The sequence below is a fragment of the Taurulus bubalis genome, assembly GCF_910589615.1.
Source record: "Taurulus bubalis genome assembly, chromosome: 11".
NCBI classification, from domain to species: domain Eukaryota; kingdom Metazoa; phylum Chordata; class Actinopteri; order Perciformes; family Cottidae; genus Taurulus; species Taurulus bubalis.
Window position 1 is genome coordinate 21,032,182 of NC_136599.1, and position 27,838 is coordinate 21,060,019.

At 41.2% G+C, this 27,838-nt stretch overlaps 1 protein-coding gene across 1 annotated transcript in view; it reads left to right on the plus strand.

The window, feature by feature from the left end:
* Positions 1-2,179: 2,179 nt before the first annotated feature.
* cfap74 (cilia and flagella associated protein 74) overlaps positions 2,180-27,838 on the plus strand; it is a gene marked incomplete at its 5' end in the record, with an annotated part of 45,904 nt that continues 20,245 nt past the window's right edge. The window contains 20 exons of the mRNA XM_079225864.1: positions 2,180-2,276; positions 2,435-2,516; positions 2,798-2,962; positions 3,805-3,903; positions 4,007-4,111; positions 5,183-5,356; positions 5,802-5,912; positions 7,022-7,124; positions 8,001-8,158; positions 8,316-8,529; positions 8,728-8,883; positions 11,754-11,912; positions 12,112-12,230; positions 19,426-19,492; positions 20,170-20,259; positions 20,441-20,634; positions 20,834-20,949; positions 22,356-22,468; positions 24,526-24,648; positions 24,778-24,899. Coding sequence (XP_079081990.1) covers positions 2,180-2,276; positions 2,435-2,516; positions 2,798-2,962; positions 3,805-3,903; positions 4,007-4,111; positions 5,183-5,356; positions 5,802-5,912; positions 7,022-7,124; positions 8,001-8,158; positions 8,316-8,529; positions 8,728-8,883; positions 11,754-11,912; positions 12,112-12,230; positions 19,426-19,492; positions 20,170-20,259; positions 20,441-20,634; positions 20,834-20,949; positions 22,356-22,468; positions 24,526-24,648; positions 24,778-24,899 — 2,567 coding nt within the window. The remainder of the gene's footprint in view (positions 2,277-2,434; positions 2,517-2,797; positions 2,963-3,804; positions 3,904-4,006; positions 4,112-5,182; positions 5,357-5,801; positions 5,913-7,021; positions 7,125-8,000; positions 8,159-8,315; positions 8,530-8,727; positions 8,884-11,753; positions 11,913-12,111; positions 12,231-19,425; positions 19,493-20,169; positions 20,260-20,440; positions 20,635-20,833; positions 20,950-22,355; positions 22,469-24,525; positions 24,649-24,777; positions 24,900-27,838) is intronic.

Consider the following 27,838-nt stretch of genomic DNA (forward strand, 5'->3'; position numbering starts at 1 on the left):
CCAAGATACTAAAAATCATTAATATAAAGAACACCAACCATTATATACATAACATATACAGTGTATCAACAACATTCACAGTATAATAAGATTAACAATGCTACAATTGTAGTACTGTAAACATGCAGGTTAATCAATAACAAAAGTGATAAAGTTTATTTTATTTTTTCTTTCGATTCAGTGTTGCCCTTTCTGAAAGTGTCGGTGGAGGACAGCTTTTTAAAAGAATCATCAACATTGATGCAGTAATCCTAACACTGCATAGTAACACAACTAATATAGTGTTATTTAAGGTTTTTATATATATGAAGGAAAAACAATGTAAAGTCAAAAACATAGCTCACTTAATTTTAAATTTCCAAGTACATTATTTCACTATAGAGATATAAGACCCAGAGGTGGGCATTTTATTCTACTCTCACTTTGATAAAAGAAAATGTATATATATATATATATATATATATATTTGTATGATTGACAAAAGTTGTATCCTCCATTCTGCAGGCCTTTTTTGTATCCTCATTAAAAGAAACCTCCTATATGTGCTGTGGGGAGAGTGCACTTTGCAGCAGTACACCGGCCTGATTCCTGCTGCCTCGCCCTGGGGAGCAGAGGCAGACCTGGAGTCTCTCCCTCCCTCCAGACCTTCCAGTTGGATTTGCTCTGCAAGCTCTTTTGATACAAAGACACCAGAATACAGCACTGCATGATATTTTATTCTGCCTGTCTCTCCAACACTAACTCTTCCTCATTTCCTTCTATTCCTCTCACCATCATTCCCTTTCTCCATCTCCATCTGCATTCCTCCTGTTTATCCATCCTTTATGTCAGCTGGAGTGTTCGTTTCCTTTCACAGCTGCCTTTGCTTTGCCTTCATCTTTCCAACAAATCATGCCCTCTATCCTACATAACACGCACACACACACACACACACACACACACACACACACACACACACACACACACACACACACACACACACACACACACACACAGATACTATTTATTTATTCAGTCTCCCATGGGGATCCAAAGATATTCGCGTATCCCAAGCTTTCAATGTGTTATATAGTACACACATCTGTCCTTTTTCTTCTTCTTCTCAATTCCTCTTCGACATTATGGTGAATTGAGACAGCATTCGTGTGTCACATGAAAGAGAATATTTCCAGTAAAAAAAAAAGCCCATTATGCCAGTGCAACACTGATCAACTACAAATCAATGTATGTTCCCAGTGTGAATCAGATAGCGGTCTTGCATGCTTGACAAAGGATTTTTGCATAACTCACAGATTCGTCATTCTTCTCTCCGAACCAGCTCATATGTTTGCTGCTGAGCATGGCTCGACTGATATTAATCAGATAAAATAAACCAGTGTTGGTGAGGGAAATTACATTGAAAGGTAGCGACAGACAGGAAGTCACAAAATGCAATTCTAATAAATGATTTTAGAAGAAGACCAACAGCAGCTTATGCAACCAGTCATTCCTAAACATAGAACTATAATGTATTATTATTTCAGTGGATTTGTATATCAGAACGACAAATTATGATGTATTATATTATAGTTTATATTCTTCTACCTCGGGTTTCAGTTGGATGTGACGTCTTTACAGCAGTAAGGTCTCGAGGGACCGCGAGGCCTCGCCCCTTGCGTCCCGTCTCCCTGGCAACACTAACGAACATGGCGGATTAACTTTTGTAGTGAGAAAAAAAGTAATTTTGAGAAGATATACCTTGCCAAGAGGCGGTAACCCCGGACAAGCGAGGTAACGGCTTAATGTTCTTTGAATTAAGTTGTGAACTATAAATGTCATACAGCCTAAATTCAGCATTAATTGTGAATTCACGTAGCGAGCTGCCGAGCTGTCTAGCTTCCTAAAATTAAGCTAGCCGCCAAATTCCATTCAGAAATGTGGTCATTGAATGTCGTCTGACTTGGTGGAATGTCACACACCTCAAACATACGACTTAACCCCTGCTGCAAACCACCGAGAGTCGGTCTTTAATTCGGCCGACACTAATCCACTAAAGAAACATTTGTATCATTTGTTTAACGAGACCAGCGGCCGTTGTGACGAGCAACAGGCGCAAACGTCGAAATTATTTAAAAAAAGTTTATGTTGAAGTCCTGGGAGGGGGGGCTAATATGCGCGTGTCATTCATGAATCAGGCGAAATGGACGTCGAAGACAGGGAAAGTCCATTCGGTGTGACGTCAGACAGGTGTAGACTGCTGAGTGTCCACCGCGGCTGCGATGAGGAGGACAGTGATGGTGAGTGTCAGCCCCCGTTGCTGCCTTGCTGTTACACAATGCAGCTTGTAGCCTCAACTTTTAAGATCTCTTCAATTCACAATCATGCATATAACTGTCTGCTTTGCCAAGTTTTAAAGAGACTGGGATCCCTCACTTGAAATACACATTTATTACAGAAAACGCTCTGGGCCGGGAGACCTCTAAAGGTGAAGATCCAGCCCTTCCTCCTGATTTGAAGTGGTTGGAGGAGTTGTATGAGTGAGTGTTTCTTGCTTTTCTGGGGATTATATCATAACAATATTTAATAGCAATCCTGTTACTTCCCTCTCAGTATGTCGAACATCAAGTCAATGTGACTCTGTATTGTTCTCATTAAGATATTTTGATAGTAAATACCAAAGCTCATTGTGATTATGATAAGTACAAACACATCCAGTTATGAGTGGTCTAATGTTATGCATGTACATAATGCATTTAATGCAGATTTTTTGCATTAAATATGCAACCTTTCCTGAATGTAGTTTTCGATCTGCCCGTAGCGATGACCACAGCGACGGTGACGGTGACGGTGACCTTGCGGTTGCGACCGTGAACGGTGAGAAGAGGAGTAATGCCGAGACAGCACGGATGTTCAAGCTGAGACGAAACCTGGACCAGCTGGACTGCTTTCACCAACAGAAGGAGTGTGACGTGCTGAAAGCCAGGTCCGTACCTGGCTTTCAACAGACCACTATAGAGCCACAGTAGAGCTAAGAAAAAGCAAACAATTGTTCACAATCTTTTCAATTTCTGGACCGATCTTTTTTTATTTATTCATTTTGATCATATTCAGTTTGATTCCACTTTTCCCAGGTCATTCCCCTCTTGCCCTCTTCACTCTGAACTAATCATTTCTATACCAATTGATTGAGCTATTTGCAGGAAGTCATTTCAGCTGCAGAGAGAACATTTTATATAATGTCCTCTCACTTTTTCTTCCCGCTTTTTATTTGTCTGCACTGCGAGCCATTAAACGCCCGATGAACTGTGATGAAAAAAATTTTATGTAATTTTCCTTTAGCAGAAAACATCAAAGGTCAGAGTAGAGCTATAGAGCTGTGCTCTGATCAAATGCAAGTGTAATGTAATGGAACATAAGCACACCACAGCCCTTGCTGTACCGTGTTGTGATGTTCTTTTCCCCCCCGCTTACAGATAGTCCTTTTGCAAACATTGGGCAATTCAAAGCTGTTAAGGTGTGTGTGTGTGTGTGTGTGTGTGTGTGTGTGTGTGTGTGTGTGTGTGTGTGTGTGTGTGTGTGTGTGTGTGTGTGTGTGTGTGTCCACTCTCAGCTTTTCAATATCTTCATCGGATTACCTTGTTACACAGAATTGCCTTCCTTTTATTGCAATAGCCACAAGGAAATCCATGAGCTTGATGCTGTGTGTACATTGTACTTTAACAGCCTTGAAAATGATCTGATTGGCTTTTATCTGGGAAGTGTTCTGTTTCAACACTTGAACTGCTCTGTGTTATTTCACATTTCTTTTTTTTTCTTTTCTGCCAGAGAAGAGCTTAATGTCTGTCGTCAGAACATTGAAAGCTTGGTGGCGCACAGGGATGCCCTGGAGAAAGAGATCGAGCAGCAGAGAACAGCGGACAACAGGTGAGTTGGTGACTGGTCTGTTCTTTCCTTTTTTTTACATGAAATGTTTCTGCTTTTTCCAACCCCTTTGTGTATTCTGCTCTTTGTTTATTTAAATCTGCAGTGTGGCGGTGTTTCGTTTGCGAGCCCAACATAAGCATCTGTGTCACAAGCTGCAGAGTGAGGAGGAGCTGGAGGGCCACATCAACACTGGGCTGAAGCAACAGCAGTGAGTCAAGATCAAGATCAGGACAGTTAACAGACAGTTACTCCGTACAATGAAAATCTTACTTTGCTAGGTCCTCCTTCCACACAGAATGACAATAACTTAGACTTCAGTTAAAATTAAAATTAAAATACCAAGAAAGGAGGTAAATGCTAATTGTATAAAACTAATATAAAATAAGGAAAAACAGTTTTGCACAATCAGTTTCACAGTAAGTGTATTGTTTCAAATATTGTAAGTATGGTAGTGGGGGTGACATGAAGTCGTTCACAGTTCTGTGTGTGTGTGTGTGTGTGTGTGTGTGTGTGTGTGTGTGTGTGTGTGTGTGTGTGTGTGTGTGTGTGTGTGTGTCTGTGTGTGTGTGTGTGTCTGTGTGTGTGTGTGTGTGTGTGTGTGTGTGTGTATGTGTGAGGGGGCTCCGAGAGGACACAGGCATCGGCTGACCACTTACATTAACACTGTGGGGAGCAAACACAGAGGGCTTAAACCAGCGTTTAGGTGTCTGATAAAACTTCAAACCCGTGGATCTATTTCTCAAAACAGAATTCCTGGATCGTATTTCAGCATCTCAGCGGTACCTGAAACAAAACGCCCACGCCAATGCAGCCCCTTGTGTTTCTTTCTAAAACGGTGCTCTCTTTAGTCAGAAAGCCTGTTCATTTGACATTTCGTGCAGCTGCGTCACAGTGATTTATAAATGCTGCAAACCATCATCTTCTAGCTTGTTGTGCAAGTAAAGCTGCCTCGTTCTGTTTTTAAGGAACTGCTTGTTGTTCTAAAGGAAAACGATATCCTCTAATACTCAGAAAAAAAGCTTAGCTGTTTTCTAGGCTTTTCCAATCATCGCACGTTAAGTGTTTGCCTCCTGGACTAATTGATTCAGTTGACTGATCTGTTAAAACAAAAAAACTACAAAATCAAACCCGCATTGCGCTTCAAAACCCCAATATAGCTCTAGCTTTTTTACCTCTGCTACAGTAAGTGGCGACTGGGAGACAATATACACCACCAGTCAACATTTTTAACTTCCGTGTCCTATCTACATCCATCTCATTCTCCATCTTTGCTTCTCAGACTGCTGCTGATTGAGGTGGAGGTGGAGCTTGGCAGGTTCTCCTCGCTCCGGCAGGAGGTGCAGGAGGAGGAGCGGGTCTTCCAGGCCCTTAGGAGCCAGAATGCAGCGACAAGGCTGCAGCGGGAGAGGAAAACCAGCCAGAACCTGCAGCTCAAGATGCAGCATCTCAGGGAGTAGGGAAAACAATCATCTTTTACATGCACACTGTGTGTGCGTGCGTGTGTGTGTGAGTGGGACTGTGTGTGTGTGTGTGTGTGTGTGTGAGTGTGTGTGTGTGTGTGTGTGTGTGTGTGTGACAGCTACTCTGTTGAGCATACAACATTATTCTCTCAGTACATTAACATATTAAGTAAGTAGAAGATGTGACATCGGATTTCAGCAAAATACCACTTATATGCACAGGGTAAATGATTATTAGTGAAACATAAAGTGCCTTAAAGTATATGCAACGCATCACTCCCCTTATGGAGGTAATGTTTGTCCTGTGACATTGTGCTACAGCATTTTCTTATTGATTCTTTTATGAGACGGCTGTATGGGGGAATCAGTTACATCAACCTTGAAAAGCCATGTGATGACTGATATGTTCTATAAGTGTTTGGGATTGTGTTCTGATAGTAAACAGGAAGCCGTGCTGAAGAAAGAGGAGGCTGAATATCAGAAGAAGATTGAAGAGGGTCGGGCGAGCCGCAAGATAGCTGCCAAGTACTTGAAAGAGACCATTAAAAGGTAATCAGCTTTAAGCCAATAAACAGGGATTGGACTAGAACAGGAATATGGGGTTTGTCGGACGACGCTTTGGAGAGTTGACACAGCCTATTTATCATTCGCTCACACTGGCAAACATATATTAAAAGTGGGATGGACAGAATACATGAAGGCGCTAAAATACGTACAGAAGAGTTCAAGATAAAATTTCCCTTTCCAACAATAAACTGATCACTGCTAGTGTTCCCTGAGTAGAAGTAGATGTACTGAAGTTTATTGAGCGTCATTTTGGTTGAAAAAAACTATTAAAAACACATCAATGAGCCACGCTGCAGCAATGGGTCACATGTTCCTTCCTTACCAAGACCATAAGCACTAGTTTACTAGGAGTCAAGCCTAAATGCATAGCATCATACAGGCAAATGCATACACCTTATGTATAGTATATTAATCAGCGGTTCGAAATAGTCTGCAACACAATCACTATGTACTCCGGAATAAGGTTTACTATAAGCAACAATGCCCAGCTGTTTTAGAAAATTACTTGAACTTAAAAAAAGTATGCAATATATTTTTTTAGACTCGATTTTTAAGATTTACATTTTCGGCAGGAACAATGGGCCACGAGTCAGATAATCAAGCAGAGAATGGTAAATAAAGCATTGCCTCTACCATGACAGCGTGCCACCATGCAAAATAAATAAAAAATCTATTTATATTACGATACTCTACTTTTGAATAACATAAATGTCCTGCTTCGAAGAGTGAAAGAAGCCATCAGCCAATCAGACGCCTGATTCCTTCATCTGCTTGCCATTCCTCATCCATTTTGTTTCCCAATGAAAGTCATTAGACTATGTAAAAATCTGTGTTGTCATATAAAGATTTGTATCCGTTCATTTAAATAGATACATTTTGTATAAATGTGTATATGTATCTGGAACAGTGTTCTCTAACAGTATGCCACCTAGAACCGGAAGCAAATGTTATTTCTGCGTAATGCTCATTTCTCATGTCATAATAATGAACCGCAATGTTTCATGCCGATCCCAAGCAGTAACAGACGATTAGTTTTTATCTCCTGTATTTGAGCCTTCACATGCTTTTTGGATTGTCCTCGTTTCATTCAGGATGCACCAGCAAGAGGCGGAGAAGGAGCAGCAGAGCAGGGAGCTGCTGGAGAAGAGGATACAGGCTGTCAAGTCACTGAAAACCAACATAGCGGCCACCCAAGTGAGCGACACCTTCCAACACTGATACCGCAGCATTATTGTTGTTGTTTTAGAAGTATTAAGAAACACAAGCTGTAGCACTATGTAATATTAACCTTTTCTATAGCCGCCATATCTATAGTGCAATATAAGAAAGACTAAATCCAAAGGGCATAAGTGAACAACATTAAAGTACAAACTATATTTAGTGTATTTAGCTCATGAAGCTTTCAAGACATCGTAGACAGAGATACAACTATGCTTAATTTTACTTGCGCAAACATGTCAACTTGAGCACACTTATAACTATATGCAAACTGAATGTCTTTTTTGGATGTTTGTCTGACAAATTATTATTACAGTCAAGGGTCAAAATTCATTTCAAGCAAAGCACCGCCACTAGGAGACAAAATGGGAGAAGCGTTAGTGTCATAGGTATAAGAGTGGAGTGTGACTTATTGAAGTTACATTAATTTATCCGATCATGTGTATCTTACAAAATTACTCATTGTAGATTCAAACAAGACTGTCATTTGGTCAACTCCATTAAAGGAACTCATCGGGCATTTGTTTTTCGCCATTAGGATTTGGATTTATTTATTCCAACCACTCTCACCAAACTCTCCTCTTAGCAATGAGAGATGTGAAGCAGAAACCACATTTCCATTTCATTGTCATTACTACACCCCCTCATGGATCCCAGAATGCAGTAAATTCAGCTCCGAGCTGTGTATGCTAGCTGTTTTTCGCCAGTATCATAATATTCCAATGCAGCCATCATCATGCTGTATTTTATAATTCACCATTCAACAGGTACATTTAATAGTTTCGGAGAAAATAGCGCTGTGAGATACCTGCGATGTGGTCAAATATAGCATCATTAATCTAATTTCTTTAGGAGAGCTTACGGGTCCAACAAAGCAGAGCCAAAGCAAATGCCCAGAAGAAAGAGCAGCGACAGAGACAACTGAGAGAATCCCTGGAGGCCCAAGGAATCAACAGCATCAAGCATATGTACCAACAGAAACAACTAGAGGAGATTAAACGAAAACAAGAGTACGTCCTCTCTTCTCCGCTCCTCTCCTCTCCCACATGCATGTCCTCCACTCCCACTTAATGCAGCAGTGTGTGGGTGTTTTCTCTCGCAGTGCGCTGAGGAATACACAACCACAATTTCCGTATAATGCGGCCGTTGTTGATTTGCCTTTCTCAGGGAATTCGAGGAGAGGCAGAAGTCAAAGAGAGTGGAGATTGTGGCAAAAATCCTTCAGGAGGAACAGCTGGTAAAAAGCAGAAAGAGGCACCAGGCGCTGCTGCCCAAACCCTCAACCACTGACAAGTTCCCATCTCTGGGGAGAGCGAGAGAGAAGCTCCTGCGCTACCTGGATCCCAGCCCCCCGTCAGCCGCCGAAGAGAGAGCCACAGTCGTGAGTGGTTCGAAGCATCCCAGATGACATTTGTGAAATGGCTGTTAACAGAGGTCGAGTGAATTGAAACAATAGTGTGCGCGCGTGTGTGTGTGTGTGTGTGTGTGTGTGTGTGTGTGTGTGTGTGTGTGTGTGTGTGTGTGTGTGTGTGTGTGTGTGTGTGTGTGTGTGTGTGTGTGTGTGTGCGCATTTGTTCAGCAGTTGAGACAGTTCAGTGACCTCAGCAGCTCGTCGTCAGCCTCCTCTGATGTTGAGGACCTGGAGGAAACCGTGCACCAGGAAGTGGACCACCAGAGCCCTGCTGACAGCCTGGCTGAGCCTGAGTTCTCCGGGCTGTGGGACCAGAACTACAAGGTGCACTGAAACCAGCCCCTGCCAACCAAAAGCAAATCCTTGCAAGCTGTTACCGTAAATTCAAACACTCATAAATCATGTCCCATGCACAGCAGCCATATAAAAACTTTTTTTTTCATGGACACGCTTATTTCCTATTTTTAGACAGCTGAATTCCCTGCCGACAAACTGAAGCAGCTTGTGTGAAAATAATTCCACTAAAAAGCAGATTTTTAATCGATAGGGAATAGTTGCGTAGCAGGTTCGATGTAAACAACAAAGCTGATTCATCTAAATTCTTGTTCACTGATTTAATCGGATTGGCTAGAAATTGGGGTGGAGGTTGCATGCTTGTTAGTGTGTCAGTGAGGGATCACATTCTCATTCCTGCACTCCAAACTCAGGTAGATTAGAGGCACTGGTTTTTGAGGGGGAACTTCCACATCCTTCCTGTGACCCTCACACCGCCATCAGGGCTCGACGTTCCGCTTGACCGGAAGATTTCAATTACGGATGTGAGCAATTAGTGCTGGAACCAAAAAACGTAGTTTCATGATTCATTGGCAATTCAACAACAATGTTTGTGACAAAGTCGTGATCAAGCTGAACTGCTTAATGATCAGCTGGTTCCAGATTCTCAAAGTTTTTCATTGGCTATTTTTTACGGTCTTACGTTTTAGCTAAATTTATATACATTTGGGTTTGGACTGCCAGAGAAAACAAGACACTTGAAGACGTCACCTTGGGAACTCAGAGATTGTATTGTTCACTATTTTCTTTTTATTATTACTCACGATTGATTAATTGGTCAAACAAATCATTCATGAAAAATATTCAAATAATGTTATTTACAGTTCAACTGTTGATTAATCAAACAACCGCTCGAGAACCCGTTAACTGTTAATTCTTAAAGACGGTGCAACATTATCATAACATTATGGTGCATTATCTTCGCTGCTATCTGTGCATGTCTGGTCCTTCACAGCAGGATATTTGTCTTGGTTGGAGGTTTGACTTCACCTGCTGCCTGCAGCTCGTCATCTGTCCAGCTCATTGTGACTGCTGCTACAAACTTCTCCCCCTGCAAAATGATCTGTGGCTGCATTTATGAAATCCATTAAAACCCTTCATTAATAGGATAACGATGAAAGCGATATAATAACAATGATGATCATCAGCATTATTATCGTCGCCATAAATATGTGGTCACGTCATAACCCGATCAAAGGGCCTTATTAGAGTCTGGTTAAAATGTTAACGAGGTTAACAAGAGTTACTCGCCAATTTGTTTTACTTGTTGCAAAAAAGTATCACACTGATATCTGGGGCCAAAGTCATACTAACACATTAGCTAACAGTAGACTATTAGAGCGCCTGTAGGTAACTAGAACTGACTTTCTAACACAGTTTGAGAACACTACAGATTTAGAAGTGCAAACCTGGTATTGTTATATGATTTATTATTAGTTGTTGATAGTGTTTCTCTGGCTGGCTGCCGTGGAGGTGAGTCTGTCTTGCTCATCCAGTCCGTCTAAACACTCGAAACACTCGAAACGCGGGACGTTAAGGCATCGCTTCTCATTGCGCTGGAGCCTCCGAGCAAACGCGCCGCTCACAGCGGCTCGCAGCTCTGAGCCAGTGGCAAGTAGAGTAGAAGTGTTCTCCCTCCTCCCAACGGATCAGACTCATTCCCTCATCAAAGGCATGAGATGATTGATGGGGAGGGGGGGGGGGGGCAAATGATGATCAGTTCACATCAAAAGCTTTACAACACAGGAAGAACAGTCAAATGGGGCTCTTAAAGAAACTTTCACATTTTGAACACTAAACACACAGTTCAGCTCTTTTTTTTTCTCTTTAAATAATTTAAATGTTACAATATCTGACAACTTCTCATGTATTCTGCATCAGCCTATTCCGACCAGGCCCCGCTGTCGACCTTATGTCTTATGTCAAAATTGTCGATTGCTCGTATTGAATGCTGATTAGATATTATTTTCTGAAATATAATAACTTTGTTGATTACCTCTTAACGTTCTGCCGTCGCGCGGGCGTCCTTTACTGTACATTCTATTGTACACTGTGCCTCTATTTATAGTTCGGTACGAGTTCGGTACGAGTGCCACATGTTTCTGGAAACCTACGATTCTTGTGATTCCAGCTGTGCAATCCGTTTCAAGATCAGACCACCACAGCAGCTACAAACAAGACTTTTGTCAGACAACAACAAACAAACAAACGATAGCAAAAGCCAGGCAACTCACCGATGACGCCTCATATTGATCTATAAATCCATAACATTCCAACAACAACGGCGTTGTTACGTCGTAAAGGTGCAATAAAAAAAATCCCATGAAAGATTTAGTCCAAAACACATGATTACATCCAGAAATATCCACCAACTGTTGTTGCATCATTTCATATCAGCTGGAAGATATTAAACAATATTTCTGTATTTACACTCTCAAAGCAAGTTTGCATGAGAGCACAGACGAAAACTAAATGACCGCAGAAATCTAACCTTTCTTATGAATCCTCACTTGAACCAATAGGAGCTTCATGTCCTGACTGACAGGTTACATGACCCAACCAGAAGCTACGTTGAAGTACAGGCTCAGCCTCTCTTTTCTTACGCGGATCAAGCCTGTCACGTCATACAGCTCGGATGACAGGTTCTTGTTCACACATAACGTTCAGAGTAGAAGGGATCATCTGAGGAACTGACAAGTAATAATATAGATCTGAAAACATTCATGACGATGGAAGGTTAGATTTAGTTTCACAGTCACCAGGCACACTCTCAAAATACGTTAAAGATGCATAATCAAGAGTCTTAGTATGGGATTAATTGTAAAGACTCAACCAGCTGTTGCTTCTCTTTGTGGTTACAGAAGCTCCTGAATGTGAAAGCACCATTGGTGCAGACAGAAGTGAACCAGAAAGCACTGGCAGCGACCAGTGGAAAGCTGACCATTCCTGCTAAAAAGGTTCATGGAAAGGAGTTGAAAGGGCCTCCATTCATCAGTAAACCAGAGGTCATCATCTTCAAGGTACCTCACCACTGGTTCTGCAGAATGCACATCCTGACATTTGTCATAGGAATTCATGTCTTCAAAGAATAATAATGAACTTGCATTTTTTTTACCTGTTTAAAACTATGTATGTCTAATCAACAGCTGATTTTCTTTTTCTTTTGTTGATGATTTTTAAGAGTGACGTACTGACATGACAGTGAATGTTCATTTTTAGGACTTTGAAGTTGGGATAATGTATAAGAAAAGAATCGTCCTGACTAACATCAGCTACGTCACCAACCACTGCAAGCTCCTTGGGGTTTCCGTCAAACTGAAGGATTTCCTCTCTGTCAAGTAAGATTTTACATTGTAAACACACTACGATAGGGGCACAGGGGGGTACAACTCTGACAACGCTCTGACGTACTCCCCAGGACCTGGAAACAGACTTTGATGCTTAGAATGGGTGGAATTGCCCTTTAATAGGCTATAAAAATAAAAATAAACGGGTCTTTCAATCTACTGCTCCTTAAAAAATGCCATTAGGACATCAGATAGAGTCATCTACTTCTCTAACCAAATTCCATGAAAGTCTGGATGATGGAAGGTGATACGTGACTTGGACCTTACTCTACTGGACGGACTGGCATTACATTTATCTTTATTGTTGAAATTGTTGAACTGTCCCTTTTTAAAGTGTCAATCACTCCCAATTCCACTAGGAGGTTGATTCTACATCGACATTAACAGACTAGACTTTGAAAGAAGCCACTGTGAGGCAAATCCATCTCTGTGGGGGGCAAACAAACACACACAGCATTGCACCAAGCAGCCCACCAGAACCTAAAATTAATCCCATCTGAGGCAAATATTGATATATTCATCTAAAAGAAATAAAATAGACACCCAAATAAACACAATTTAGCACAGTTGTTGTTCAGTGAACTGGGACAACACCAGAGTTCGAGGTGTGTACAACAACACAAGTTGAAGCTCCTGTGAAGCTACTGTGTGTTTGGTCACTTCAATTATCTCATGGAAACATCTGCTGATGTATCACCACGTGGGAATTCAATGCAACCACTTCTTGTCATTTTAAAGGACGATGGAGTGGACGTGAAAGCAAAGCCTGTCCTCCCACGTATTGACGACAGCTTGTATCGCCACGATCGCAGCTCCTCTTATGAGACTCAGCTCAGTGAGTCAGTCTGCGCCTCTCTCTCTCTCTCTCTCTCTCTCTCTCTCTCTCTCTCTCTCTCTCTCTCTCTCTCTATCTCTCCCAGCAGCCCACAGGCCGAGCAGAGATGCATTGTTCTCCAGGTCACTCGCTGTGTATCACTTTCCCATCAGCTCCCCCGTGACTCGATGTGGTTTCTTCGTCTCTCTCTCTTCTTTCTGCCTGACTGGGTGAAGAGTCTCCCGGGCAACGGCAGGGTCAGCTGGAAACTACTGATGCCGCTCTTGAGCCTTCGTGCTGGGATACTTGTCCGAACGTATCACCTTCTAGTCCTCTGATCTTAACTCACAAGCAGCAAACTTGCACTTTCCAAAACAAAACAAAAAAATATGGGTGAATGCACGCAGAGTGTACATGATACCAGAGGTGTCAAACGTATTCACATTCATTACTCAAGTAGAAGTATAGATACTAGGGTTTAAAAAATACTTCTGTAAAAGTTGAAGTACCAACTCAAGCTTTTTACTTTAAGTAAAAGTGTAAAAGTACTGGTTTAAAAACTACTTAAAAGTATAAAAGGAAAAGTAATGTAAGGGGAATGTTTTTTTTCCATTAAGGACAAACTCTTAAGCCGCGTCTCAGGGGCCTATAGTGCACTACCCCATATCCCCCAAAACAATCATTTTTATAAAGGCCATAATGACTATAATGTTTTAAAATGTTATGTTGAAAAATGTGGAATGCACTAGGCTACCCGTTTCAGCTGCATATATGCCCATTTAAAATGATCACATTTTATTACAATGCAAATACATTAAAGTACCATATGTGTACTACTGAGCATTAACATGCGTTTCATGGAGCGGAAGACATGATAACTAGTTGCCTATAAGTATTGTAATAGTGCAAAATAGGCGGCGGCGGCGACTCCGACACAAACACTTAAAGCTGTGGTTCTCAAACTTTTTCTGTAAATAACATAATTGTGTGACTCATCTGTGCTTTTATAAATAACAGAATAAAGAAAATTGCAATCACTTTCAAGTAAATAAGATTGCCCCATCAGACAATGTTTTGTGTAAGTTCTATTTGTGCAAAAAAATACTCATATTTAGTTACTACTAAATAGCTCATTGTGGAAAACAATAAGCTTTTAATTTTGTTTGCCAAACAAAACAGAATGAGTGCAGATATGTGAGCCATCACGTTGTATCAGTATTAGTGGCTGCAGTGAACTGCTTTCCTCGACACATATGTTATAAACGGGGTTGTAGATTTGATACGGCCTCTCTCAATTCATGCTCAATATTGAGCTTAGGTCTGTTTTTTATTTTGAGAAACGCAACAGCAGGAAAAGACGAGCTCACGGAGCTCACGCCGTCGCGTCAAATCGCGCATGCACAAGCGTAACCTGTTAACGGCGTACCGTAACCATTTACCCGAAAGTACAGGCATTTGTCCATGTATTTATTAACGACTTAGTTTTATATCCGTGTACTTTGTACTTTTGTAATATGTGAAGCCAGCAGCTCATTGTTGGTAGAAGACACGAGCACCGTGGCTCGTTTCACCTGAGCAGGAGAGCTGCTCCGGGTTCAGAGAGCTGCTCCGGTGCGAGGAGAACTCCGGTTGCTCCTCACAGGAGAGCTGCTGTTACATCTTCACCCTGGGAGCGAAAAACTCCACCAAACTATGCTTAGTCAAAGATGGTGCAGTATTTATTCCTCACCCACGACTTGAGTGCTGCTTCAGCAGCAGCAAAGGAGACAACAGTTCTATTGAGTATTATTGTTATAATACAGCTTCAGTACAGCACATTGCTCATTTTAATGGAAAATAACTTTTTTCCATTGTCTGACGTTTCTGTATGTGGTCATCTAATCCTCTGTAAGAATAAATGCTTACTAACTAATTTTATGAGCTGCTGAGTGACTCAAATATTCAAATGAGGAAGATCCAGCAGTGTGATAGTACGTAGTAGTTCTGGGTCAGGGTTAGTGGCTGATGTTAGGAACACTTTGAAAACTTAAAAAACAAGTAAACAGACCGTGCAGTACCAGGAGCCATTTTTGTTATTTCCTGCTTGTCGACAGGTCAACTTATGATGTCATTGAAGCAACTGACAGAAGAGAGTCTTGGGAAATGAAGGGGAAGTCAATGTGCCATTATCCTGTCATTGCTTATGGCTGCAGTGGCTGCTCTTTGGTACATAGTCCTACTTTCATCAGTCAACAGCTGCCGATACATTGGGTCCATCATACAGTCGAAGATCTACTATTACATTATGTTGTGTTTACGTGCATCACACTGATTGTTCACATAATATTAGAAGTAGTCGTGACCACTGGATGACTCATTCAGCTAAAGAACAACACAAAACAAGGCATTTCTTTTCTTGAACAATCCTCTCTACAAAAACCTCTGGGTTCAAAATAGACCACTGCAATACTGGGTCTTCTTGAATCCAGTACCCAGTGTGGTATTCTTGTATTACTGTTGGAGAAACAACCCCTTGTGTGGGGTAGTTTTCCACCAATGGGTATTGGGTCAAATTAACCCATTACTCCATTGGTGCTATATTGACCGGGCATATTTCTAACTCAGTGAGACGTAGTGGATTAATGATAAACCCAACAATAGATTGAATAAAAAAAGAAAAGTAAAAATAAGGATTAAATATATTTTGTATCATGTGTTATAAACTGTATATATTCAACTAGTGTAACTGTTACCACCACCATAACTGGAACAGGATAATATATACAATAGTGGAGGAGTCAAATAGTTTGGTGTCTATTGTGAAAACTCAATTGACCTATATTTCTGCCCTTGTACCTGTCATGCAACCCTCTGTCTACTATTCACTCTCTGTTGTGTTTACCTACAATATTGAGATCAGTCATGACAACTGCAAACCCTTCGTGGCTCACCCAGCTAAAACTATTAGCACATCAGGAGGGAGAGAGAGAGAGAGGAATGTGAACGAGGAACGCACTGGGTATTTTCACGTCATCCCATGGTTCCCTGTACGCCCCCTGAATTTCTAAAAATGTCTTCCCATCCCCCTCCACCCCCTCACCCAGCGTACCCGCTTTGTGTATTTGTGCCAGAATAGTCTCTGCTCTATGTTTTCACTGCTGGGACTAAATACACAACAGCCCAGGGCAGACCGGGTGGAAAAGTATTGTTTAGGAAACAGTGTTTATGCAATTAGTTATAATAGTAATAATAATAAACTGTATGTATATAGCACTTATTAAAACAAAGGTTGCAAATAACTTTCCAAGTACGCCAAGTCACCTCCTCGCATGTACTGTAAATGATGGGCGGAAGGCACCCTTCTGTGGTCTGCGTGCTCCTGAGCTGTGTTGTGAAAATGAAAACTGAGACTGGAGTAGAAATGATGGTACTCGACAACATCTGAGGCTGCACTCACACGTACAACTTGTTTAGTTTGATCCAAATCACGCAGCACCAGATTGAGATACATCGTTTAATTTTACATCCAGTGTGTGGACATGTCTTTAACCTGTTGAGCCCTAGGGCCCAATCGGGGGACCCTTTTATATCAGGAAAATCAAGAAAAAAATCATGGTATAAATCCCGCCCCCCCAAAAAAACAAACATGTAAGGTATCAAATTAAACATAAAAATTATGGCTACAATAATATATAATCGCGATGTACAACCTCTAAACACAACTCAAACAATAAATAGGACTAGGGGTTAGGGTTAGGGCTTAAAGGGCTACTTAGTTTGAGCGCAGTATACAAATTCAAAAGGAACCTTAAAGTCCAACTGGAATCAATGTGGATGTTTGTATCTGCTCGAGCACACAGTTGTAGTTTTTAGAGCCAGGCGGCAGCGACTGCATGACCCAGGGCATGATGGGAAACGCCTAGCTGTCGCCGGATCAAAGAGCTGATTTGCTCTTAGATTTGACAACAAACAACCAGGTTTTATAGAAAATCCTATTTTCCTGTGCCATTGTAATACAGCTAGATTGTTGGCTATTAGCCGCATGTTGCGGTACTTTTTCCACCTGCTTAAAGATCCCCCAAAAAGAAAATATACATCTCGTTTCGGATGAATTGACCGAAAAAGCTCCCCTTAAAAACACTTTGTCATTGTCAAAACTTCATTGATTTCATATAATTCCTTAAACTACGGTGCAGAAATATGCATTATGTTGTCGCCACTAGATGTAAAGAGAGCAAACTCTCACTTCCGTGAAACAAGATTATTTAAGTAATATTCTCACATGTCGTCAGAGTTTGGATGCTTCACTGGAAAGCGCTTTCCGAGTGTGACAGTGTTTTAGCTCTGTTGAGCTAAATAATAAACTGAGAGGGCTTATTGATTTACTGCAGGAGAAGCCAATGGGCCTGGAGGTAAAATAGAGCACGGCATAGTTAGTACAGTACCGTACAGTCTCCGCTTCACCACTTCAGTCTGCTGCAATAGATATACTGTACAGTATGGCCTCGTTTGAAGCGGTCTAAATAGGGCTGGAGCAGGCGTTTTCAAACTCTGCCTCACTCAGCATTTAATCCCAAGTGAACTGTTCTATTTATTTTTTTCTTCACGTGTCTATCCATACCACCTGAATCTTGAAGCTAGGAAATAACAGGTATAGCAATAAGGAAAGGAGAATCAACCAAATGGAAGAAAAAAAAGTAATTCTGTTGAAAGTGCAGTGTGACGTTCATAATTACCACCAGATTGGAATGGAATGAAAGTTGGAATGCTTTCATACACTTCCAGGTCACAGTGGTGAGCACGGACACCAGCTTCAACCAGCCGTCCTGACAGCTGTGTCGCCAACTTCAAAGAGTTGGCTCAAACCAAAATGGAACGGTCTCTTGCACACTGGGGTTTGTGATATTATGCACAGATTTCTAATTATGTCCCCATTTTTGAGCTTACAAATACTATTATGTGTGTATTATATATGTATTATATTAATCTAACAATGGCACATAAAGCACCTTTTGGGTTCATCAAATGGAATTTGATGAGGTCGCCTGCTATTTGTTTTTCCATCTGCGTATACTTGATTGTAAACTCAAACTTGGTTAAGTAACATTGGAGGAACCAGGAAGAGTATGGTTGTTTTTAAAAGGTGTCTAACTGAAAATTAAAAAAAACAGCCCAGTGTTACCGGTTCTTTCCCAGTGACAGTAGCTGGCAGCATGAGCTCCAAAGGTTGCTAGATATAGCGAGAAAGGCCTCCCTCCAAAGCCCCCAAAATGATCGCTATGAACAAGAAATGTGAAGAAAAAAAAAAGAATCTAAATTCCATTACCCACTAAAACATAGAAAGCATTCTCTTTCACAGAGTTTAACATAAGGAAGAAAAACTGTAAAGTAAATCCGCTCAAAGATTGAAAGGGTTCCTGTTTTTGGCCCGTACCACAGCTTCCCACCAAGTTTTGGTGAAAATCCGGCTGGTCGTTCTTACGTAATCCCGCTGACATGAACTCTGCTTTCGTCTTCTGCAATCTGAAGGCCAAATGGTCAATTTGGCACAAAAGATATCTCATAATCTACGCACGACTGCAATCAGATTAAAAATTTTCCAAATTTGTAACAAGATAACCCCATTACCAAGACCGTACAACAAGGTTGTTAGGTATCCGTGATGTTCTGTTTCTAATTATGCTCACAGTTGCATGTTTCCAACCTTTTTCTTAATTTATTGAATTCTTGAGAGTCTTCCCTGCTTCTCTGGCTGGCTGCCTGCTCCATGCATATCGATCGGCTCTCTCTTCGCGAGTTGTGCAGCTCCTCGGGGCAGCATTAGGGTTGGTGTGAACATGTGCTGTGAGATACACATGTTGCTTTGAAATAGCTCCCAGTCCTTGTGTTGCTCTTCTTGTCTGGAAATAAACTTTTGGTTTTCTGCTCTGGTTTACGGTCGAAGATGCTGAAATAATTCTATATGGAACGAAACCTTTTTTCTTTCCTTTGTTTGTTTTCTTGACCTCGCTTCTCCTCCCGGTCTCAGGAGATCCATCACAATTCCGCATTTCATCCGAAGCTGCTGATCTCTTGTTGAATGCAGCATGGACGTACTGTAAATTCTGTTGGGCTTCACAGCCAAAGTGTTTCCACCGTGGTTCATGTCATTAATCTGCCGACGTGTGAGGCCGTGCAAAGACAAAAATAAACACTGCTTTTACTTTGTGTTACTCAGTAGAAATATGTCAATATATCAACTATTTTACAATGTGTCTTAACTGTATAATATCCAGTTAAATAACCAGAAGAAAGGCATTCTGTTTTCCATATGCGGTAATGCAGTGCATTTTAAGTTATATATAAAAAGAACAAGATTTTCTTATTCATAACTCACTGTGATTTGTGTTTCAGCTTTGAGCCTCCTGGTTCTTTATCCACTGGGATGTCCTGTGACATGCAGGCTGTCTTTCAACCTGTGGTTAGTAACATCACAACTCCTTTCAGGCATTTACGGTGCATGCATAATGTCCAGTTGAGTAAAGCATGTGAGAGACTTTTAGTGTCAGTACATAAATACATGTAACTGCATGTACATAAACTGTATATAATTCTACACCATTTTGCTTTATTTCTGCTTCATTCTTCATATAGCATAGTTTATATAGCTTCACAATGCACCTTTTAATTAATTATTTTCATGATATTTAAAAATATCATGTGTTCTATAGCACATTGGATTTAAAATGAAATAATGCTTAAAAGCCAAGGTTCTGACTCTTGAGCTTTAATTTGAGGTTTTTCACATCCACCTCAGATAAACAGAGTGTCAGAATCACACAAGGGACTACCTGCTCATTGTCGTGCCTTTGTATGTTACCTATTCATCTCTCATTGCCTGTGTGAGCAGTGCAAGACAACAAGAGGTACAGAGGCCGGAAATATTAAGATGATAGTCAATCCCAAGATTAACAAATAAGATATAAGATGATAGTCAATGCCAAAACATGACATATATGCATCCTTGTGAAAAACGGCATGCACATATTCCCATCAGCCGAGTCCAAACTCATACTCTGCCCGATTTCGTTTAATTATTTTGTCTTAGAAGCAAGGTTTATTTCTGAATTCAGTGTCCATTAATCAATCCCTTTTCAGATCAACGAGGACTTGGAAGGTGAGGTCCAGTTTGCGTCCGCGGTGGGTCCCTTCTCTGTGCCCGTCAGATGCACTATAAAGAGATGTGACGTGAGTTGTGTGCTGTCGCCAACCGCCAATTTAGTGTTCCAAATGATTACCAATGTCATTTTCATGTCTCGCAATTTGCTCATGTCAGCCTTTTTCTTCTTTTTGCTATACATGGTATGCATGCTATAGTTTGGGAGCGTGTGAGTATATACACAATAATGTGAATGTATCCTCTCTCCAGCTGGAGGTTGACAGCCAGTTCGTTGACTTCGGTTCCCACGTGGTGGGCCAGACTATTTCATGGACGATCACCTTGACCAACAAGGGTGCATTAGCCACCCTCTTCAGCCTGGACACCTCCACACGTCTCAGTCCAGAAACCAGCCATGCCCAGATGGCACCCAAGGTCTCTGCCAACGCCTGCCAGTTCAGACTGTCATTCTGGACCTTAAAGAGTTGCTGGTTCCTTTGATGGAGCAAATTTGCAGCTACAAAATGAATTTTAAATGAGAAAATCCTACAGCGCATAAGACAAATGTAGTCAATCTTCATTGCCAGGTCAAAAGACATTTGAATAAAGTGTCATGTACTGTACAACTTCCAATGTGTGCGTTGTTGGCTGACAGGAGAAAAGCAGTGAAAACACAACATCTGGCGACCAGAGCAGCTCTGTTTCCATGGGCACCAGAGAACTCCAACCAAAGCAGGAGAGTCAAGAACTCTCTGAGGCGCTGCAGCAAGAGCACCCAGGTAAAGCTGTTATACACAGCATGTACACATAATGCCCATTTTACCAACGGCACTGCCTAATGTGGAACCATTTCTTTCCCTTTTCCCACTGGACATTCTATACCTGCTCACCACACGTGGACAAGCATGGACACAGGCGATTGGCAGGATCCCTTTAGCCAACCCTGAACCTAAGTCCCCATCCCAAAAGAACCTTGTCCCCTGAAAAACATCTTTAAATTACAATGCATGGCACTTTTCTTCTGCATTATGTTTTCTCTGTCAGTGTTCTGATAGAGGAAGTACGACTTATTATTATTATTATATTATAATAGGGGTGACCATGTTAGCATACTGATGTCAGCATTTATCTCAAGTGCAGCCTCACAGAGCAGTTTGCATGGCTGGAGAGTCCTAGTCTTGTTTTATAATACTTGTTAGAGTATTGAACAAAATCTATGCCGACTAAAAGTGTGCAGTAGGATGTAGTGACCTTTTCGGTATCAACCAACACCCACCATCTTTCCCTGGTCTTAGCAAAGTGTTTTGAGTTGACTAAACTGAGCCACAATCATGCTTTAGTTACAACAAGTGGTGTTGTAGGGAAAAGAAATACACTGAAAAGTCAGTATGTAGTTGCAGTTGTATGTGAACATCAGGACAGTGTTTCCTAAAACAGCCTCTGAAATACAGGAAGTAAGGACTGACAAAATCTCCTCATTGTTGACGATTTCTCTCATCTTTCTATTCCATTTGGTCCTGGTATAAGAACAAAAAAAAAAGAAAAGCACACACAGAAAGCAGTTCACCTTGCTCTCACAGCTGATGACAAGAAGGCATCTTCTCTTTAACGTTCTCTCAGATCAGAAGTCTTCATCGCCTCACTCAGCACTTTTCTCCACAGATGCACAGATAAGCTGTTCAGTCTTTTGCCTCGGCTCTGCTGGTGTGGAAAAGACTGTGACTATTTCATCTATTCACCATTGTTGGGGAGAGGCTGTCTGATCTAGCCCAAATGTTTAGGCTGCTGGCAGTCGTTGATGTTATACATTTTCTTTTTACTGTATTTGCTTTTTATGCCACCGATATCTCTTGAACTAAAGGCCAGATTGGCATCACATTTGACGTGCCCATTCATGCTCTGAAGCATAAGCGGTACTTTATTTTCTAGGTCAAACTGCGAGGATTCTGATGATGAGGTCTCCCTTAGTGCCACATCTTGGCTTATGGAACAATTATTTCATCTCCTGAGTTCACGGTATTTCCTTTGTGTTGTGTTTGGTGTGTTGGTAGCTCCTGAGGACAGTTTGACCACTCAACTACGCAACAGTAGAAATGACCTATGATCAGCTTTTGCCTTGTGTGTGTGTGTGTGTGTGTGTGTGTGTGTGTGTGTGTGTGTGTGTGTGTGTGTGTGTGTGTGGCAGAATCAGAGGCTTCAGCTTCCAGCCCAGAAGATATTCCTGAGACTTGTGTGTCCACCGATGATGTCCAGATGGACCAGAGCCACTCAGACTATGGTGACATAACTCTAGGAAATGTAAGTATTGCAAATAGTTATGTCGAACGGCAACACAATTAATGTGACCTTTCTAAATTATTATTGTCCAATAATTTAGTTAAAGACCAAATGAAAAACTGATGACAGCTTGTGTTGAGTGCTAATTTGCAAATGGTCGCGTGCTAACATGCTAAAGCAAGAAGGTGGTCGTGGTCAACTTTACACTTGCCGAACATACGCACGTTAGCATTATCATTGTGAGCATGTTAGCATGCTGATGTTAGCATTCAAGCTGTTAGCATGGTTGAAGACTAGGATTGCCAACTTTCTCACTGCCAATAAGGGGCAAAAAGGTAGCGAGCCTCGGTCCCTGACACCATGGCAGTGTGGTTGTGGTGTAGATACAGTGTATATTTTTTATTTTCATTCAATTTAGCTTCAATCGTATTTACTATCAAAATGTAAGCTTCTGTGAATAAGAAATCATTTTTGACCTTTACAGATAAAATACAAAAACATTTCAAATGCAAAAGAAGAACACCATGACTCACCAAGTCTACTTTATCCATAAATATGTTTTGGGGCTTTTGACAGATTAAAGCGTTCACATATATTTGAAGTTCATTTTTCCTGGACATGATTATCTATTTGGTGTTCCCTATGTTTTGGAAAACCACCTCCCACCCAACAAAGCACTGTTGAGCCTGACAAGACCACCAGTGTTGTTGTAGCTGAATCTGTGTTAATCGTATGGTACATATAGGAGGCTTCATTTTCCTTTGCAGATGTTACGAAGAATGCTCCAATATTGCTTGCATCCTCAGCTAGTGTGGCCTTCTTGTGCATTTCTGTGCACCTCCATGGCCAATTGAGAATTCTCGACGGCATAAAGTACTGAAGGCTTTCTTCGAGTCACTGCTGACAGGTTTTGCCCAAGTTTTTTTTGTATTCCTATCATTTATTGTAGCTGCACAGTGTTTTCTTTTGTCAGGTTTTTCCATATTTGCACATGCCATTATTAAAATGTTGCTGGAATACATATATAAATATATACATATATACATATATAAATATATGTATATATTTATGATTGAATTATCTCTCACCTGTGACGTGATCGACACATGTTCTGCTACTGCTGGGATCTAGGATCTGTAAGAGTGCCGTCTGCTGATCAGAGTAGAATAGCAGTCAGCACGGGACAAATGAAGGTCCCATATAGGACAAACCAATTTAACCCAATATAGGGGACGTTGCTAGCTGTTGGTATGACAATTATCATATCTGAAGATATTGGCTATAATAATGTCTTTTGACAGATCTAACGCAAGAATATAATTCTCAACCTGTACTAGCAAAGAGACACTTGGCCTGTTTCAAAAGAGACAGATTATTACACTCAGCAGACCATTTTTCTGCCTCTCTGTCTTGTTTTCAGCATCGATGCTGTGTGTGCCTTGTGGCCCATGTGAAGTTTTGGAGTTGTTCAGGGTTCATTAGGTCTCTCTGGTGGGGGCTAATGGTGCAACGCCTCTTCCTCTGCGCCTGTTCTGGCTGTGTTTGTGTGTTGCATGTCCCCGGGTGCCTTCTGCTCGGCTATTGTCATTTTGACTGATACTTTCTCATTGTGTGGTTGAAGGCTTGTGTCTCAATGTGCAGATTATCCATCAAGCTATCGCGGTCACACTATGTTGAAGCAGTTGCTGCACGAATGGCTTCCACCACCTTGTTGCTGAGCAGAAAAACCACACAGCTTTTCCGTGTAGTTTGATTGCATGCCGTTTAAAGTTACACTTGTGAGAGATCTCCGCTTCCCCTACATGGATAGAATAGGTTTTATAGGTTTTGTGTCGTGAAGTGAAACGGTTAATCCAAAAGTGTGTCCTGCGTGCACTTAATCAGCTTCAGAATCAAAACAGAGAAAGCTCATGAAGTTCACTGAAAATGTCATAGTTGGACTTTGTGTTTGGCGGAAACGTCTGATATTCATCTCACTTGACTGTCACTTTTACTTTTGTTTTGTAGAATTCTTTTAGAATACAGAAATTATTTTTTACTAAATCAAATGTTCACTGGTTTGATGTGCCCTCCCTCAGGTTAGAGAAGGAGAGATTGGACCCTTTGAAAGCCTCAAACTGGAAGTTGTTTTCACTCCAACCATCCCAGGAGAGGCCAAACTGGACTTCCACATCAAATTCTCTGACTTAACCAGCAAACCAGTAAGACTCAAAATCTTGCGAATAGAAGTATAAAACAGGATACAGGTAGTAGTTTTAAAAGTTTACAGAGCCATAGATTCCATATTGCCATTATTTAATGCAAACCAATTTGTGATTACAAACAAACAGATACCCATCCAGGTGAGGGGAGTTGCAGTCAGTGTCCCGGTGTGTGTGGTTCAGCCCAGCATTGACCTGAAGATCTGCATGTTTGACCGCCTCTATCAAGATAGCATCATGGTGCAAAGCAGGTTGGTCCCACAACCTGAGATGGCTGACAGATTTGTCATATATGTAAACACCCTTCATAGAGAAACGTTGTTGCACATCTGCACTGTGGTTCTTAGAAATGTATTCATGTTTTGTGGTCGGCTCGAAATCAAAACCCAGAATGTAACACGCGAGGGTGTCATGACCAGGTGTGGTTGGGTACAGAGGAAACGACAGGAGTCACGGTGAGGCAAAATCAAAAAGTACTTTACTAGTCAAAGTTACAAAACAAGTGAACAATCTGGTCCTGGAAACTAACGCTTGACAACTACAGCTCAAAGACGATGCAAACACGTGGGTATACAAAGAGGATAATCCTGCAACTGAACAGACAGAATACAAAGGGTGTTACAGAGGGGTCTTAGTGAATCCACCCAACAATTCACTGATTGTGCCACTTATTGTGTACATCTGTACAGTACAGTAATAACACATTTGTCAAATAGTTTTAAAGTAAATTCTGAGAAAAAAAAACAAAAGCAAAAAACATTTAACTGCCTACCTTGTTAGCGCCAACAATACGTGTAACTCAATGGAGAAAAGTCCCTCTGGCCCTATAATTGAACAAAACTAGTGTTCTATCCCTAGTTGATGTCCAATTGGTTTACACTTGAGACTCGTTTAACAACCTTGTTTGAACAGGCAACGCATCAAATTAAGGGACGCGAGACATCATTTAATACAATATTAGTGTCACTTTATATAATCATCTGTAACAGTTGGAGACATTGGATCAAGGACAAACATAGTGTGCCAAGAAACTGTACAAAGCCTTATTTCAATTGCATTAGTTCTCAAGGTGACGTGCACGTTCAGTAATCAGTAATAATAAAGGACTAGTCACAGATTATGCTACCTAGGGGTACCCCTTTATTTTACAGGTCCCTTCTTTCATAACACGTTATTTTTAATGAATCAAAACCACTTTGTTACATTTTAGGATCTTTCTTGGACAACTGTACTAATGTGGTACTGATTATAACAAATGGAATAGGTGCAGTTGGTGAGTGGCACCTAATTTATTTAGTCGTTGCATAATAGAAGTGCATATATGCAGTCACTTTCTTGGAAATTATTAGAAAATGTTATTCGCGGCAAGGTGCCCATAAAAGAGAGTGCAGTATCAGTGTTTATGAGTTGTAGTCGTGCTAAATGAGTTAATGTTCACCTGCATGAACATTAACAGCAAGGACACGAGAAAAAGAGTCACTGTCAGAGCTGTTTTTCATGTAAAATTTGAGCAGATGGTCCACACACACACACACACACAAACACACACACATACTTACAATCGTTTCCCCCCCAAAAAACGGCACAGTATTCACCAATTGTTCTTTTTTTTTTACTTAAATGAGACCAAAATGTTTGCCACCACAGGTGCACACAGTCTACATGTCGGATTCAGACCTCTCTAATGAGACCTCTTCAGCCTCCAGGTAAAATGTAGCCTTTGTAGACAGACAGCTGGGGCATAGCCATCTATATACTGACTATAAGCAAAAACGTGGAAGGCTCTGAGAGCCAGTGTTTGGTTTGTCCATTCTGGGCCCCTGTAGAAATGTGGTGATGCAACATGGTGGACTCAGTGAAGAGAACCCACTCCCTACCTAGAGAACAGCTCATTTTAGGCAAACGAAAAAATGTATGGTTTCATACACTAATGAAAACATAGTTATGAATATCATATTCCATTTATGCGAATATAGTCCCTTTTAATGCTACACACTATCTTTGAGAGTAAATGTTTTAACATTATTTTGTGTTGTGTAATGCTGTAATTGTGAAAACTCTACTGCACAATTTGCCCAGATAAAGACATCAAACAAAACGTGGGCAAACTAAAAGCATAGAATAGGCCAAATCAGTATGTGATTACCACAGAGTGCGTACTATTAGTTTATTATGAAGTAATCGTGGATGTTGTCTCATGTACACACCTGGTAGAAAGCAAAAGCGAACAGTGAACCTCACACTTTTCAGAAGTTTACTGAAAGCACAGTGTTTCAGTCACAGACCTTCATCAGGCTATTCCACTCACAATTTAAAACAATATTGACAAAAATAATTGGTATATTATGATGAACCACATATTAGGATATTACTATTTAGGAGGCTGCGTAGAACCCCACAGCCCAATAAGATTATTGCAGCAGTGAGTGGTGCTTGTCATATTTCCATTTTATTTGTTGTCATGCTTGGAAACATCCTTGGAATAGAGTTTGGGAAGTGGCACAGACTGCTGATGTGGCACGCTGGCTTATCTGAATGCAATACTAAAACTCCCTCATGTACTCAGTCTCAGCCAAAACAGACATTATCACAGAAAACCGGCTCATGGAAATCCCTTAAAATTGACGGGACCAGCTTACTTTTCAGCTGGCCCCGCATCAAAGCAGCCTAACTCCGCTCAGAGCCAAGTATAGAGATATTCCACGAACGTGCTGACATAATGAAATAGAGATGCATTAGCTGATAAATGTTCCTAAACACCCAGACGAAGCGGTAAACCCACATCCCCACAATCCTCTCTGGTCCGTACAATAACACAGGACAAATGGTAAATCCCCCCCATGATTATGGATGTGATACATTATGATGCGCCCGGGAGGTTAATAATTCACCGGGGGGTCAGTAACATCTGCAGGCGCCGTGCCGTCCACCACCTCGCCGGTCGTTGTGTCACATGTGGGGGAGGGAGAGCATGTGTGGGCGCGAGGGATTTGTGACAACTGCCATCTGGTGCGCTGGCACACCAGCACATGTGACAAGATGACGATGACAGCATCAGTATGAACGGCAGCTTTTAAAGTAGAAAAAGAAAGAAAAAATGAAGAGAAAAAATGAAAAAATGTTTGCTTGCACCAGAGAACCATGCAACATGTCACTCTTCCTCCAAGACAGTAATTTGGACACAAATAGC